The sequence below is a fragment of the Wolffia australiana genome, chromosome 6 (assembly GCF_029677425.1).
Source record: "Wolffia australiana isolate 7733 chromosome 6, ASM2967742v1".
Classification (NCBI taxonomy): domain Eukaryota; kingdom Viridiplantae; phylum Streptophyta; class Magnoliopsida; order Alismatales; family Araceae; genus Wolffia; species Wolffia australiana.
The window spans coordinates 11,172,047-11,184,645 of record NC_135840.1 but is presented as its reverse complement, the minus strand read 5'-3'; the positions used below and the strand labels follow the sequence as shown (position 1 = coordinate 11,184,645).

Below are 12,599 nucleotides of genomic sequence, written 5' to 3'. Positions count from 1 at the left end.
TTGATCAAGAAGGAGCTGATATCCAATAACTTAATTTACAAGTAATAGATCATTGATCAAAAAATTGTTTTACAAAAGCATTCACAACTTTTTAGTTTCACTAAGTTTGACAATATTTTAATCCTCGTGCTTCCGTGTAGATCATTTATGTAAGATATTCATGACGATGTATACATAGTTGATCCATTTTTTACGGATACAGAAGAGGGTTAATTGTGGACTCAAAAGTGTCTAAGAATTCCAATGTTTAGAACCGTAAAATTTAGCTTCAAATTATTCATGTTGAAGCTAAATTATTCATACCAGTGGTATTAGAGTTAAAGTTTAAAGACACACTTACAAAAAATATATTATGGTTTGCATTGTATTGTAAACAAGGATTCTGTAATTTATTTCCAGGGACTTCAATTATGTTGACATAGCTTGCATGAAATTCTAATATGTGGGTGTTATTAAAAATCATGTTGATTATGCAGACATTGTGGATTTGGCAAATAAAATATAGGGTAGAGGACTTTGGAATCCTGAGAATGAGAAAGGTTAATTTTTAGTTTGTCTCAGAATATTGTTTAAGTTAACTTTGTTAGGTAGTTATAGGTTCACCTCTTATTGCAGATAGATATCTGCAAGAGGTTGTCTTTTTAGAATTATTCCTAGGTTAGCGAATCTGTGTAATAGAATATATATCAGTATTTAGATTTTCCTGCCATATAAATTTAACTCTCCCTGTAGAATCCTGCATGCATGATAGAAATGATAATCAGGGGGAGTTTGATGACCACTAGTGTGTTGTTTTCCTGACTTTGGCAGTGCTTCATGAATGTCTATATAGCAAAAAACTATTACTAATATGGATCTAATTTCTATATTTGTGTGCTCATTTTATTACATACTGGAAATGTAAACATCAAAAAGATTGTCAGAAATCATAATCTAGAGCCCTCTAAACTCATAATATGTATAGCGATTTATTTCAATTGAATGGTGGAGTCATATGACTGAGTAGATAACCAACAAATGAATCGACTTCATTCAAAAAACATATAGGCCTCCCGAATTCACAAATCAAAATCGGTGTCATTTCCACTGTATATGTATGTTTCATTCCTGCCGTACCATTTGACTGTGGAGTGAATGGACCCAATAAACAAAAAACAGTTGCATGAGTTTTCACCAAAGAGTGATGAGATTGGTTTTCTCATCCTTTATTTGGTTAAGAACCATCAATGATCTCAATTAATCTGAATGAATGACTTCGAGAGGTTTTGTGTGTTATGATTTATACAAAAAAATTATGAATTCATAGAAGAATGCAAGTAATAACACCCATAGTGTGTCTTGAGATAACAAACAAAAAGTTCAGTATCATGGTATGCGGATCTTGATAGTGGGAATGTCCAAAACTTTGAATGCAAAATATCGGAGGCAACCACTACTATAGGGAAAGAAATTAGATTGCATCAGTGACATTATAGATAGTATATCCCATCTTTTTTGGTATCCGTGGAGTAAGGATAAGTTGATTTACTTACCCTTGAAAAGAGAACAGGATGACTGAAGTTCCACATAACCATTATTGTCTAGTGTTCCGTTGTGAAATTTTAAACAAGTTTTTGATAATTACGAAAAGATAGACCAAAATTAACAGGATTTTCATGTGTAAAAATCTGAGAGAAAGACCTGAAAGAATTTTAAACATGTGATATAATCTAGCTTAAAGATATCATTTCCGTGTCAACAAGTGGGGAAACGGACCATATTTGGTTCCGAAGATTAAGCTTTAAGGACATTTTTAGCACTATGCTTTAATGTGTGTTTTTATGAATGTTGAAAGTGGTTCATGCCTCAATATGGGTTGTGATTAAAGCACACCAGGCCCTCAGTCAACTAGTTGACTGATTTTATGTGAAGATAAAATAAGAGCCTTAGATATAATTAAAGGCTACTTAGTTTGACCACACACTGAACAACTCATGTATCTAGGAATTGTATTTTTATGGCATGAAGATATAAACATATTTTTTACCACTGTTCAGGTATTTGTGTGAATTTGTCTTCATTTGATTTGTGGAATAACTTGTTCAAAATATTAATTAACTATATTTGAGTATTTAGGGCTGAACTTATAGATGATTTAATGAAAATTAATTACATGAGGATATTATTATCCAATGCTGATATATTTTTATAAATAACGTGGTAAACATATCTAAAAGTTTAAATCTTATTTTAAATCTGAAGTCCTAGGCATAATGGCTAGGTTTTTGGTCTTAACTCTTGAAAGGTATTTTGAATTGATGGCAAAATTATAAAGATAAAAAAATAAGAATAAAATGATTATTATTTTATATTTCTTAATCATCATCAATGAATATGACTGTTGGACTTTTGACAGATTATCATTATGCCCTTTTAGATTTCCAAGTCCATAAATGCAGTTTTCAGCCATATTTTCAAACGTCCTTCTCCGCCCTTTGAAAATTGTAGTCCAAAAGCTAGATAAATATCGCAAGCAGTTTTTGAGCATTTTTTGAAGAGAACATTTGTTGCCAACATCAGCCCATTCCATGGAACTTAGAATCGTGATCGTTGGTGCAGAGTATTTCAAGATTCAAGGAAAAGAAGGGTGGGATCCAAACTTCACACATCCTTGACCCTATAATAAACTTAGAATTGTTAGCATATTTTTTACAATTATTTTGTCTTTTTGTTCAACATATGAATTGTTGCGAAAATCCATACAAAACCAAAGCAATTTGAATCACATCATTTGTTGAGTTCGGAAAGAGTTGCAGGGCTTTAAAGTTGAACATGGAGGAAGCAAGCGGTAAACAAAAGATGTTGAAAGATTGATCTTTGGAGATTTATCTTATTTTTTTCTCAACACTCTGTATGAGATAAATGTTGTGCGAAATTGTGTTACAAAACTACTCGAGGATAAATCATTGCATTTTTTGCAGGAGTAAAAAAGATATTGGAGTTGTAAGCGTGAAAGGTCAAATGCAAATCAACAATTTGATTAAAAAAAAGGTGGAGGAGAAGAGGACTGAAGAAAGCACGACCACAAACAAGGAGGTATTACTGAAGGGAATTCATAGTTATATTTATGAATCTTTAGCTCGGAATTAATATAATTTTGACATAAAAGTACTATTGGTGAAATATATAAAATTAGTCCTTATCTTGAATACTATTTTAAGTGGCCGTCAATACTATATGTTATTGAGGATAATACATTATTCAGAAATATACTGTTATTAATAGATCTTTGTGATCACTCAGGTTAAGGCTTTGGGGGCCAAGTGAAAGTAGATCAAGCAACGTTATTCCGTGAAAGCCTTTGAGGGTTCAGGATGACAAAGCTTCATCTAGTTTTTCTTTTTTCTTGGTATCCTTGTTCAGCCCTATTTCCAAGTGCTTTGCTTAGGGGCATTCACACAAACTTGGTTAGGGCGCATCATCACCTCGGGAAGGATACCCACGAACAGCATGAAGGATTAGTTTAAACTGTCTAAAAATAATAATTGTGTGTCCCATTTCCCCTACCTCATTTGTTAGGTAGAAAAATCCTAAGCTAATTAAAAATAAAATAGAATATAAATAGAGAATTAATTCACCGCCCCCCCCCCCTTGAGGTTAGTCCTTGGCCACCTAAACTAACAATATCAATAGTAAGTGAGGTGTTTATTGTAAAGACAATAAACATGTATTGTGAGGTATTCATAGAGCAGTAAGTCAAATTAACCATGTCGGCATGATAATGAATTTGGTTTGCTCCAGGAACATAATTATACTCCCCTAGTTTCCAACTAAACTATCTTGCTTTATTTCTTTTGTATTCTTCAAACTTGATATTCTTCTACATTAGTAGTGACCCCTTATTAAAAGATCCTCCATAGAGTGAGTCATCTTCCAGGTTTGTGGGCCCTAAGCATGGATATGGCTAGCGAAAGGAAAGGAATTTTTCCTATTAATCCTTAGCTGATATGCCAAAAACATGTCATTGCCGTAGAGATTTATCACTGTTTACTCAATTTCCCATATTTTCAATTACGCATTTGTTTTTACGACCAGCTGGCATGTCCAGCAAGCATACTCAAGAGAGCCAAAAACAGATTTGAAAAAGACACACTTATATGGCGATAGAGTTCCTTATTCATGCTATGGGATTTTAATTAAATTCCTTAGCTGTCTTATGGTTTTCCAGAACCAGTTTTGTAGACTTTTCTAGATTAATGAACAATATAATTGATTAAAACACAGTTCAGTGAAGGAAACCAATACCCTATTGATCCTTTTTCTGTCAAATGCGGAAACTTTAATTTTGAACCGAGCTAATTTATTTATCCGTAACTGAAATTAGAATAAGGATACCTTTAATATGGTGAATCAAGTCAAAAGGATTCATTAGAGGGAAAATATATTTTTTTCCAACATGGTTAATTGTCATTTGTATGCTTCAACTACACCAATGTCCTTGTTGGAACTTCAGTTTGAATTGGTCTTGTGGAAGCCATAGAACCTTGACGTGTGTTATTCGTTGTATTGAGCATATATCATAACTGGATTCCCGGTACTGATTCCGTGTAAGGTATTCTCGGAGGGATCTTAGGAACGAGGAGAAGAAAGGAGAGAAGCATGGCATCTAGTTATGAGGTCATTTCGTTCACTCTTTAGTATGTCTCTTTATTTCATTCAGTAATTTTTCATATGCTTTCATTGGTGTCATTGGACTAGTTAGAAAAACTCAAGTGACCAGCATATCACAAAGTACCAAGACCTTCTGGTCATTGAATCTATACCATGATGCTCACAGGTAGTCCTCCCACCCCAAATCAAGTAAACAAACTCTTAAATTACTTATATCCATGGACTTAGATAATCAAAAGCATTGGACCGATCGGTAGCTATTTTTTAATCAGTGCTTGGTCATCATCAGTCATCCTTGTCGAGCCCATTGTACCTGTCCTACAACAATATACCCATAAAAGAAAAACACCAATCCTGAGCACCTAACATCCTTGTTCATACACATATCTGTTAGCGCAAATAAGCACAAGTTATGCTTCTTGAATAAATTATTACGCCATCATGCGCTTACCTTGAAAGTTTCCAGTCAGTTCAGCCAAAATGCTCCAACTAGAGGTAATGGCACATAAATACCTTACAGACATGGGAATTTAAAATAACTTATACCAAACATGAATGATAAAGATTGAGATACACTGTGGATTATGCGACATAGCAGACATGTGATTCTAATACTCAAAGAAGATAACACCAATAAGAGTGAGTTCAAAACGTTTGTTGAAGAGATATACACAAGATTTCTTATTTAATACTTGCCAGCCAAGAAGAAAATGAAATGTTTTTGTGCATAGTTACTTCGACGTCATGTGTTTTCATGAGATGGAGCTATGAGGTATTCACCTCATGGGCAACGAGGATGTTGAAATATTCGCTTTTTTCTTCATCCATGGAGGACCCATAATTTTTGCTTATGTGCAGTCTATTGAGTTGGTACTGTTGAGGTGCTTATTTTATGGGTTAGCTTGTTGAATGTGTCAAGCTTTTGAATGGGTTGAGTTTTGAAGATGTCAAGTTTTGAAAGGGTCAATTAGTTATTAAGGATAATTTGGACAGGTGTCATTGGAAGAGCAAGTGATGCAGGATAGCTATCTCAGCGCAGCAAGGTTGATTGGTGAAAACCGAAGGTGGACCAATACAAGCTACCATTCACAATGACAGAGGCCCTTTTCACGGTCAAGGAGGAGAGAATTTTGTGCAAGCACTCTGGTGTATGCTATGTCATAGGTTCAATGGCTGATGATTCAGTACACCAGGATATTCTGATTTCTCAAGTTTCACTACTCATCTGATGACACGAGTGAAAGCACACGAGGAAGTACTGAAAGAAATAAAACGACTTTCTAGGAGTGGAAAGGTAGGACCTGATTGTGACATGCCTAATTGTACATGTAGGGGCAAGACAGTGAGGGTGGCAACCGCTAAATCTGTTCAACCCCGCTCATCCCATTTCCATTCCTTATTTATATGGATATAAAAGATGCTGAACCCATGCTTGTTTAAGGTGGCAAATTTATTTTGTAGAAAGGTTTCCTTCAAAAAATATCCATGGATTGGTTTCTCCACAACTGTTGCTGCCACTACTGAGGGGACACCTTCCTGCTGCTTTCTTCTTGCTGACAGTCTACTACCATTCTCTTGTTTAAGCTCTCAAACATGTTCTCCATATCACACACATCCTCTCTCTACTGCTCTCTCGATGTCGCATTCTCTATCTCTCCCTCTCTCTCTATCAGCCTCTCTTATTCTCTACCATGTTCTATCTCTTCTATCAGGGTCTCTCCCTCTCCTGCTCGTCTTACTTTGGTCTCAGGCTTTAGCGTTTATGAAGCTTTGCTGAAGATACCACAAGTGTCAACACAGACCCACCAGTGGTCAACTCAAGACCGCTCAATGTTCAACAAGGATGATCAACTGTCTACTCAGAATTGTTCCACGTTTAATTCAAATCTAGTCAACAATCGGCTGAATTTCCAGCAATGGACCCCCACAACCACGTTCTCATTAGTCACCCGTCCGCGTAGCTCTCCTGCATCAGTAATTCCTTGGGCAAATGTGTCACCATGATTAAGCTATGTCTATATCCAGATCTGGGTAAGATTCTTTAAATATCCATGAATTGTTTAGTGAAAGTATTCGGTGTGCATCCCTTGGTTTCCTCCTCTCTCAAAGTGTGCTCTCTTGCTCTTTTCTTCTATTTTTTTCTTTGAGAGACCAATAAAGTGAGAGTGGTGGCGACAATGTCAGCACATCGACACCAGAAGCGCCACCACCGTCATCCAAAGTCAACGCCATTGCTAAGGATACACCGCCATCGTCACCAGACCAAGTCAACACGCCACCACCATCATCCGAAGTCAACGCCACTACTAAGGACACGCCACCATCATCACCGGATCAAGTCAACAAGCCAGCATCAGGCACGTCTCCACCCATGCCCGCCCCTTCACGCGTCCTAACACGTCGCCAAAGACAGATCATGAACTACCGCTGGACGTGACACGAAACCGCGTCGCTCATCTTTATTTTTATTAACTGTATTTTCTCTTTCCTCCAAGGCCTATATGTATAGGCCAATGTTCTAAGAAACAGTTAGGCAAGTTCTTTTTTTTTTAATACACGACCCCTTGATGTGACTTTTTTTTTGTGGCAAAAACACGGTGTCGGGCACGGCCAACCCTGGGGTTGTGCTTGTAGATCGATCCTTCCGTGCCTTGGACGCCACCCAGGGGGATTTTATTTATAAAGTGAAGTGTTTATCAACATTTATAGGTGTGGAACGAGTATAAATATCCCAATTACACTCGGATCCCACTCGTCCACGCCCATGTGCAGAAAAGAAAACGATACATAAGTGATACCTGGCAGGTGCTCGGAGAAGTGCTCGCGTCGACGTGTCACCGGAGCCCCCCAAGTGACGATGGTGGAGTAGTGATGGAGCTGTCCTCGCCTCCGACAAGTGGCAACGATGTGATGCGCGACGAGGCTCCATTCAAGGTGGGCTTAGTTCACCCTGCTAGCGTGAGATGATACGGCTTCGGATTAGGCGGAAGGATGAGCGCTCCCACCTCGAGTGTTCCACGCAATCCGCCAATCCTGCGGGCCTGCTGGTGAGAGTATGCGACGCGTACGGACAGTCGGCAAGCGGAGACAGTCGACGCGATGGCAGCCCGTAGCTGTTGGAGAGAGCGCCTGCCTAGAAAGGAAAATAAAGAAGGGGTGCAGGTGTGTACCGCGTGGTTGGCGAGGGCATCTGTTGTCTGGTTGCCTTCTCGTAATTGCCTTCTCTATGTGACTTGATGAGGTAGAAAAAGCTAGGTTCCAATTGAGTTATTTGAGTATCATGAGCTAGGTTTAAATTCCTGCTTCAGTAAAATCTCACAGATTTTCGATTATACATTTAAAGCGGGTGTTCATTCTTGTCGTCCAAATACATACGCTAGCTTCTGTGTGCATAACCGCTGACTTTCGGATCCAAAATTTTAAGTAAGAGGGGTTGCCATGTATTTTATTAAAACAGTAAATATGGATGTACAGCTGATACGCAGGGTAAGGAGACCGAAAAATTATGTACGAAAGCTTTTGTTGATCACATGATCTATTTAAATCAGTACTTTTTTCATTGGATTTCTTGGCCTTCGATGAACCAAAATCCCATCAATAGCTGTTCCACTTCTACAACTCAATCATGGTCCTAAATGCTCCAGCCAGAATGTGCAATTGTTTCTGGAGTCACATAAAATGCGCAATTAATTCCACTTACCCTTCGGGTTTTACCTTTTCTCTCTTACACTCTCTCTCCCTCTCTCTCTGTCCCTCCACCACTCACTTCCCCCATCCCCCAAAAAAGAAAAGATGAAAAAGACGCCTTTAAACTATCGAAACTCGAAAAGTTTTCGTCAACAACTATTCATTAATCTGCTCTTCTATAGTGTAAAAAATTTGGGGTTAACAAGTCTTCCGTCCCATTGATAAAAGAAGGGGGAAGGTAAGGTATGATTGAATCTGAGGAGATGCTTTTGGGCCTCATGCTGCAAAACACGCGATGACAACACGGAGATCAATTTGCGAGGACCTGCCATATAAGCTCTGGGTCGAAGGATGGCATCGTGGCCAAGGAACATCCTTCGTCGAGCTCTTCCATCAGGTAGCCAAAGTTCATCGTTCTATCCTCGCTGATGGAGGAAGACGACGAAGAAGCTTCACATAAAGAAGAATAAGCAGGTGAATAGTTCCTGGACGAAAATCCGGTGCTGGCGGTAGTAGTCGCTGCCGTCATCCCCTTCTCCTTCTCTTTCACATGTCTTTGACTCTTAACTTCTTCATAAGGTCTCTCATAAAAATCCTTCTCCTTTTGTTTATGCTTCTTCCTGTTAAGCCTTTGGTAAACGCCATGAATTTTAGCGTCAACAGAGGACCCAACGGCATGAAAACTCGATTGCACCATGCTACTGATCCCGTCCCGAAGCTCAGGGAAATTAAGTCTTGCGTACTCCCTGCGTAGCTTATAGGCCGCATAATCATAGGCATAGGCAGCGGCCTCGGGGGAATCATATGTCCCAAGCCATACCCTCATTCGACTCTGAGGCAGTCTTATTTCGGCGACCCATTTCCCCGTCTGCCGCTGTCTCACTCCACGATACTGCTTTTCTTCATTTTTTGCGGTCGTACCGGCGGATAAAGAACAGTGCCGTGGCCCCATGAGCCTTTTTAGTTGCTCAAATTGGTACTGGTAAACATCCAAAGACGATTCGGTCGCCTGGTGCCGTCGGTGCTCTTCTTCTGGGACGTATCTGACTCCATGAACAAACTCTTCGTCGCATAAATTTGCTGGTAGAAGAATTCCAGTTGGGAAGGCCATTGGCTTCTGTGACGCGGCGTCAATAGGTAGAACTGACGTTCAACACCACGTGATAGACTCAGGGTGGAAGGAGTGGGTCGGTTGTGTTGTTAGTGTCAGGAGTAACGATCGTAGAAGGAGCAGGTGGATCTCGGGGTATGGTGGTGTGACTACACCGAATGCTTCTTATAGAGTTGAACAGCCCAACTGGTGATAGATATCTTGCCACCAAATTCCTCTGTTTGCACAGTCTATCTGCAGGTATTGATAGGTCAACGTGCTGTGTTAGCTGTGGCCATCCCCATTCCCTCACGGAGCGGTAATCTGCTCATTGTGACCTTGTGGCTCCCACGCGTTCTTTCCTCACCTCCTAAAAAGTCTGACGATCGCAGAAGGAGCTGGTGGATCTCGGGGTATGGTGGCGTGACTACACCGAATGCTTCTTAAAGAGTTGAACAGCCCAACTGGTGATAGATATCTTGCCACCAAATTCCTCTGTGTGCGCAGTCTATCTGCAGGTATTGATAGGTCAACGTGCTGTGTTAGCTGTGGCCATCCCCTTTCCCTCATGGAGCGGTAATTTGCTCATTGCGACCTTGTGTGGCTCCCACGCGCTCTTTCCTCACCTCCTAAAAGTCTGACGACTGAACAAGATACGTCAAAAATTTTGTTTTTAGTCATAGATTAATCCATAATTACCAACATTTTTTTGGACACGTCACTTCTGTTTCCAGGGATTGTTTTTCTTCAAATAAATTAGTAGGTCTCATTCAAGTTCGCATTAGGTTTAGACTGTATTTTTCGGTACGATTAGATCATTAATGCCTTCTGGACGTGTTGTGTTTTTTTGCCACGTTCTCTAAATCATCGTTCTTCATCTTTTACGACCCAAATTGGCTGCCAACTAGTTGCTCCACTTGTCCCATTGACGACGCAACTTTTATTACAAATAAATGCCGATTTCTGACAATACAATTCATAAAGGGGTAGGATGATATTTACGCTGTCAATAGAATCTAGGCCACCCATCCAGCCTTCTTGTCAAGTTAAAGTAGACAAAGGTTTGGTTGGAAAGTGTTGACCATTAATAGTTGTATAGCGGTTCTATTACATAAACTTGTGCAAAATTAATTCAGATTATTTGAGCAAAGCACGCAGATAGAAAAACAATTATTGTCCCTATCAAAGAATTTATATCAGATCAACCCATAAGACAAACCGTTATCAATAGAATGCAGCTGGGTGAGAACGCCATTAATCGCTGACTACAGATTTCACGGCTGTTCCAGTAGTCTGTTCGGGTTGCTATGAAACAGCAATTGAGCTTCTAGAATAAAATCTCTGTTCACACACAACTTGGCTTCTTGGTAACTTGAGAAAATAAAGACATATGAATGGGAGTGACAGCAAAGTACACGAACAACGCCTGAAAAAGGAAAAATACAGCAAGGAACATAAGGATAAGCCAGATTTAAGGATAGCCACATAATGGTTGACGCAGAAGGAAAGATACTTGCGCAAATAATAAATCACATACAGAATGCCTTAAACATAGAGGAAAGAGCTCCGACAGATACTAAGGATTTTCGCCATTAAATTCCTCGAGAACCATCCTTTGTGTATTTTCGCGACTAAATTGCTCGGTAGACATCTGTTTTTGACGTCGAGGCAGGACTATAAAGATGATTTCCCGACGTAGCCGCTTGGTAAAACGTGGCTACCTAATAAGGCAATGGTATCTTATTAACCTTGTTCAGTTAATTGTAAATACATATTTTCATCGGAACCCATGAGGTGTGATGGTTGTCTTAGAAAGCGCAAGGGGCTACTCGCAATAAAGTACTTGGTCAAAGAAAGTAGGCCGTTGCAGCTCAGAGCCTTCGGGATTATCTTGATGTACATTAGCTCATAGCCTTCGGGTCGCAAACACTGGAAAACAAATCATTAATTTTACCTGTATAAAACTGACATTGGAAATATGCTAATGATGCCTTCGATTTTTGGAATAGAAGTCAAAGCATTGAAGGCGGTTATTTCTTTTCCGGGACCAGTGTTACACTCAGCCGCCAAACGTTGTTGTTACTAATATGGATCATTAAAGACTATTTACTCGTCCCATATGGAATGCGATGCATAGAGCCGTATCTGATTCTGAGTCCTGGCAACCAGATTCTCAATGCAATGCATACAGCCGTAATTTTTTCATGACTCTCTGATTTTCAATTGCGGAAACCTGGAAGTTCCAATGCTCCATCTTATCTAAGACAGGTGGCCGCACTCGGTTCAAAGTATCTCTACTACTAATAATAGGAATTGGTGTACCCTTTGATGGAAAGAACACGCAAGAAGAGAACAAAAGAAACCTTTCTTGATCACTCAGAATGAGAAAGTCAACGCAGTGGAAAAAAGAAAAATTACACTTCTTGTCTTGATTTTTCATTGGTCCACACAGGATTTATACAGCTCGTGTGGCTGCCACCCTGGCAGCCCACTTAAGCATCGCTCAGTATGAATCACCAACGTGCGATCATCTGAGCTGTCCGTTCAGAAAGAGGGGAAAACAGAAATAACAAATGCGGAACAAAAAAAACAAATTCTTCAAACAATCTTCTTCTAGATTACTTCCATCATTCTTCCCGGTAATCTTGAAGCGTAGTTACTTTGTGAACTCCCAGTCTTGTTCTTAGCTCAAAGAACTTTTTGGTTTCCTAGAGGCTTGGTAAAGAAATCTTCCAGCTGATCCTCTGTAGAAACATGCCCCAACTCGACCCATTTTTCTTCTAAACAGGATCTGATGAAATGAAATTTTGTGTCTATGTGTTTTGAACGACTATGAAACACAGGATTTTTGCTCAGAGCAATCGCAGACTTGTTGTCCACTATTACCTTTACCTTGATTTGGGGTTGGTTTGTTAACTCTCCAATGAGTCGTGCAAGCCAAATTCCTTGGCAAGCAGTTGCAGAGACAGCTATGTAATCTGCTTCACATGAAGATAGAGCCACCGTTCACTGCTTCTGTGATCCCCAACTAACAAAATTTTGACCAAGAAAGAATCCCATACCTATAGTACTCTTTCGATCATCTTGGTCACCTACGTGATCACTGTCAGTGGAACCCTTTAGCATCAGCTCACCTTCCCCTTTCTTATAACGCAATCCAAGGTCCAGAGTG

The 12,599-nt window shown here is 39.5% G+C and overlaps 1 protein-coding gene across 1 annotated transcript; it reads right to left on the bottom strand.

The window, feature by feature from the left end:
- Positions 1 to 8,463: 8,463 nt before the first annotated feature.
- Positions 8,464 to 9,784, bottom strand: LOC144704909 (ethylene-responsive transcription factor ERF061-like). The gene has a single exon (XM_078577494.1). It carries the CDS (start codon positions 9,446 to 9,448, stop codon positions 8,648 to 8,650), a length of 801 nt encoding a protein of 266 aa, XP_078433620.1. The 5' UTR covers positions 9,449 to 9,784; the 3' UTR covers positions 8,464 to 8,647.
- Positions 9,785 to 12,599: the final 2,815 nt, after the last annotated feature.

What these genes read in the sequence shown, in the direction of transcription:
- LOC144704909 (XM_078577494.1), bottom strand. Translation starts at nt 9,448, where the DNA reads ATGGCCTTCCCAACTGGAATTCTTCTACCAGCAAATTTATGCGACGAA.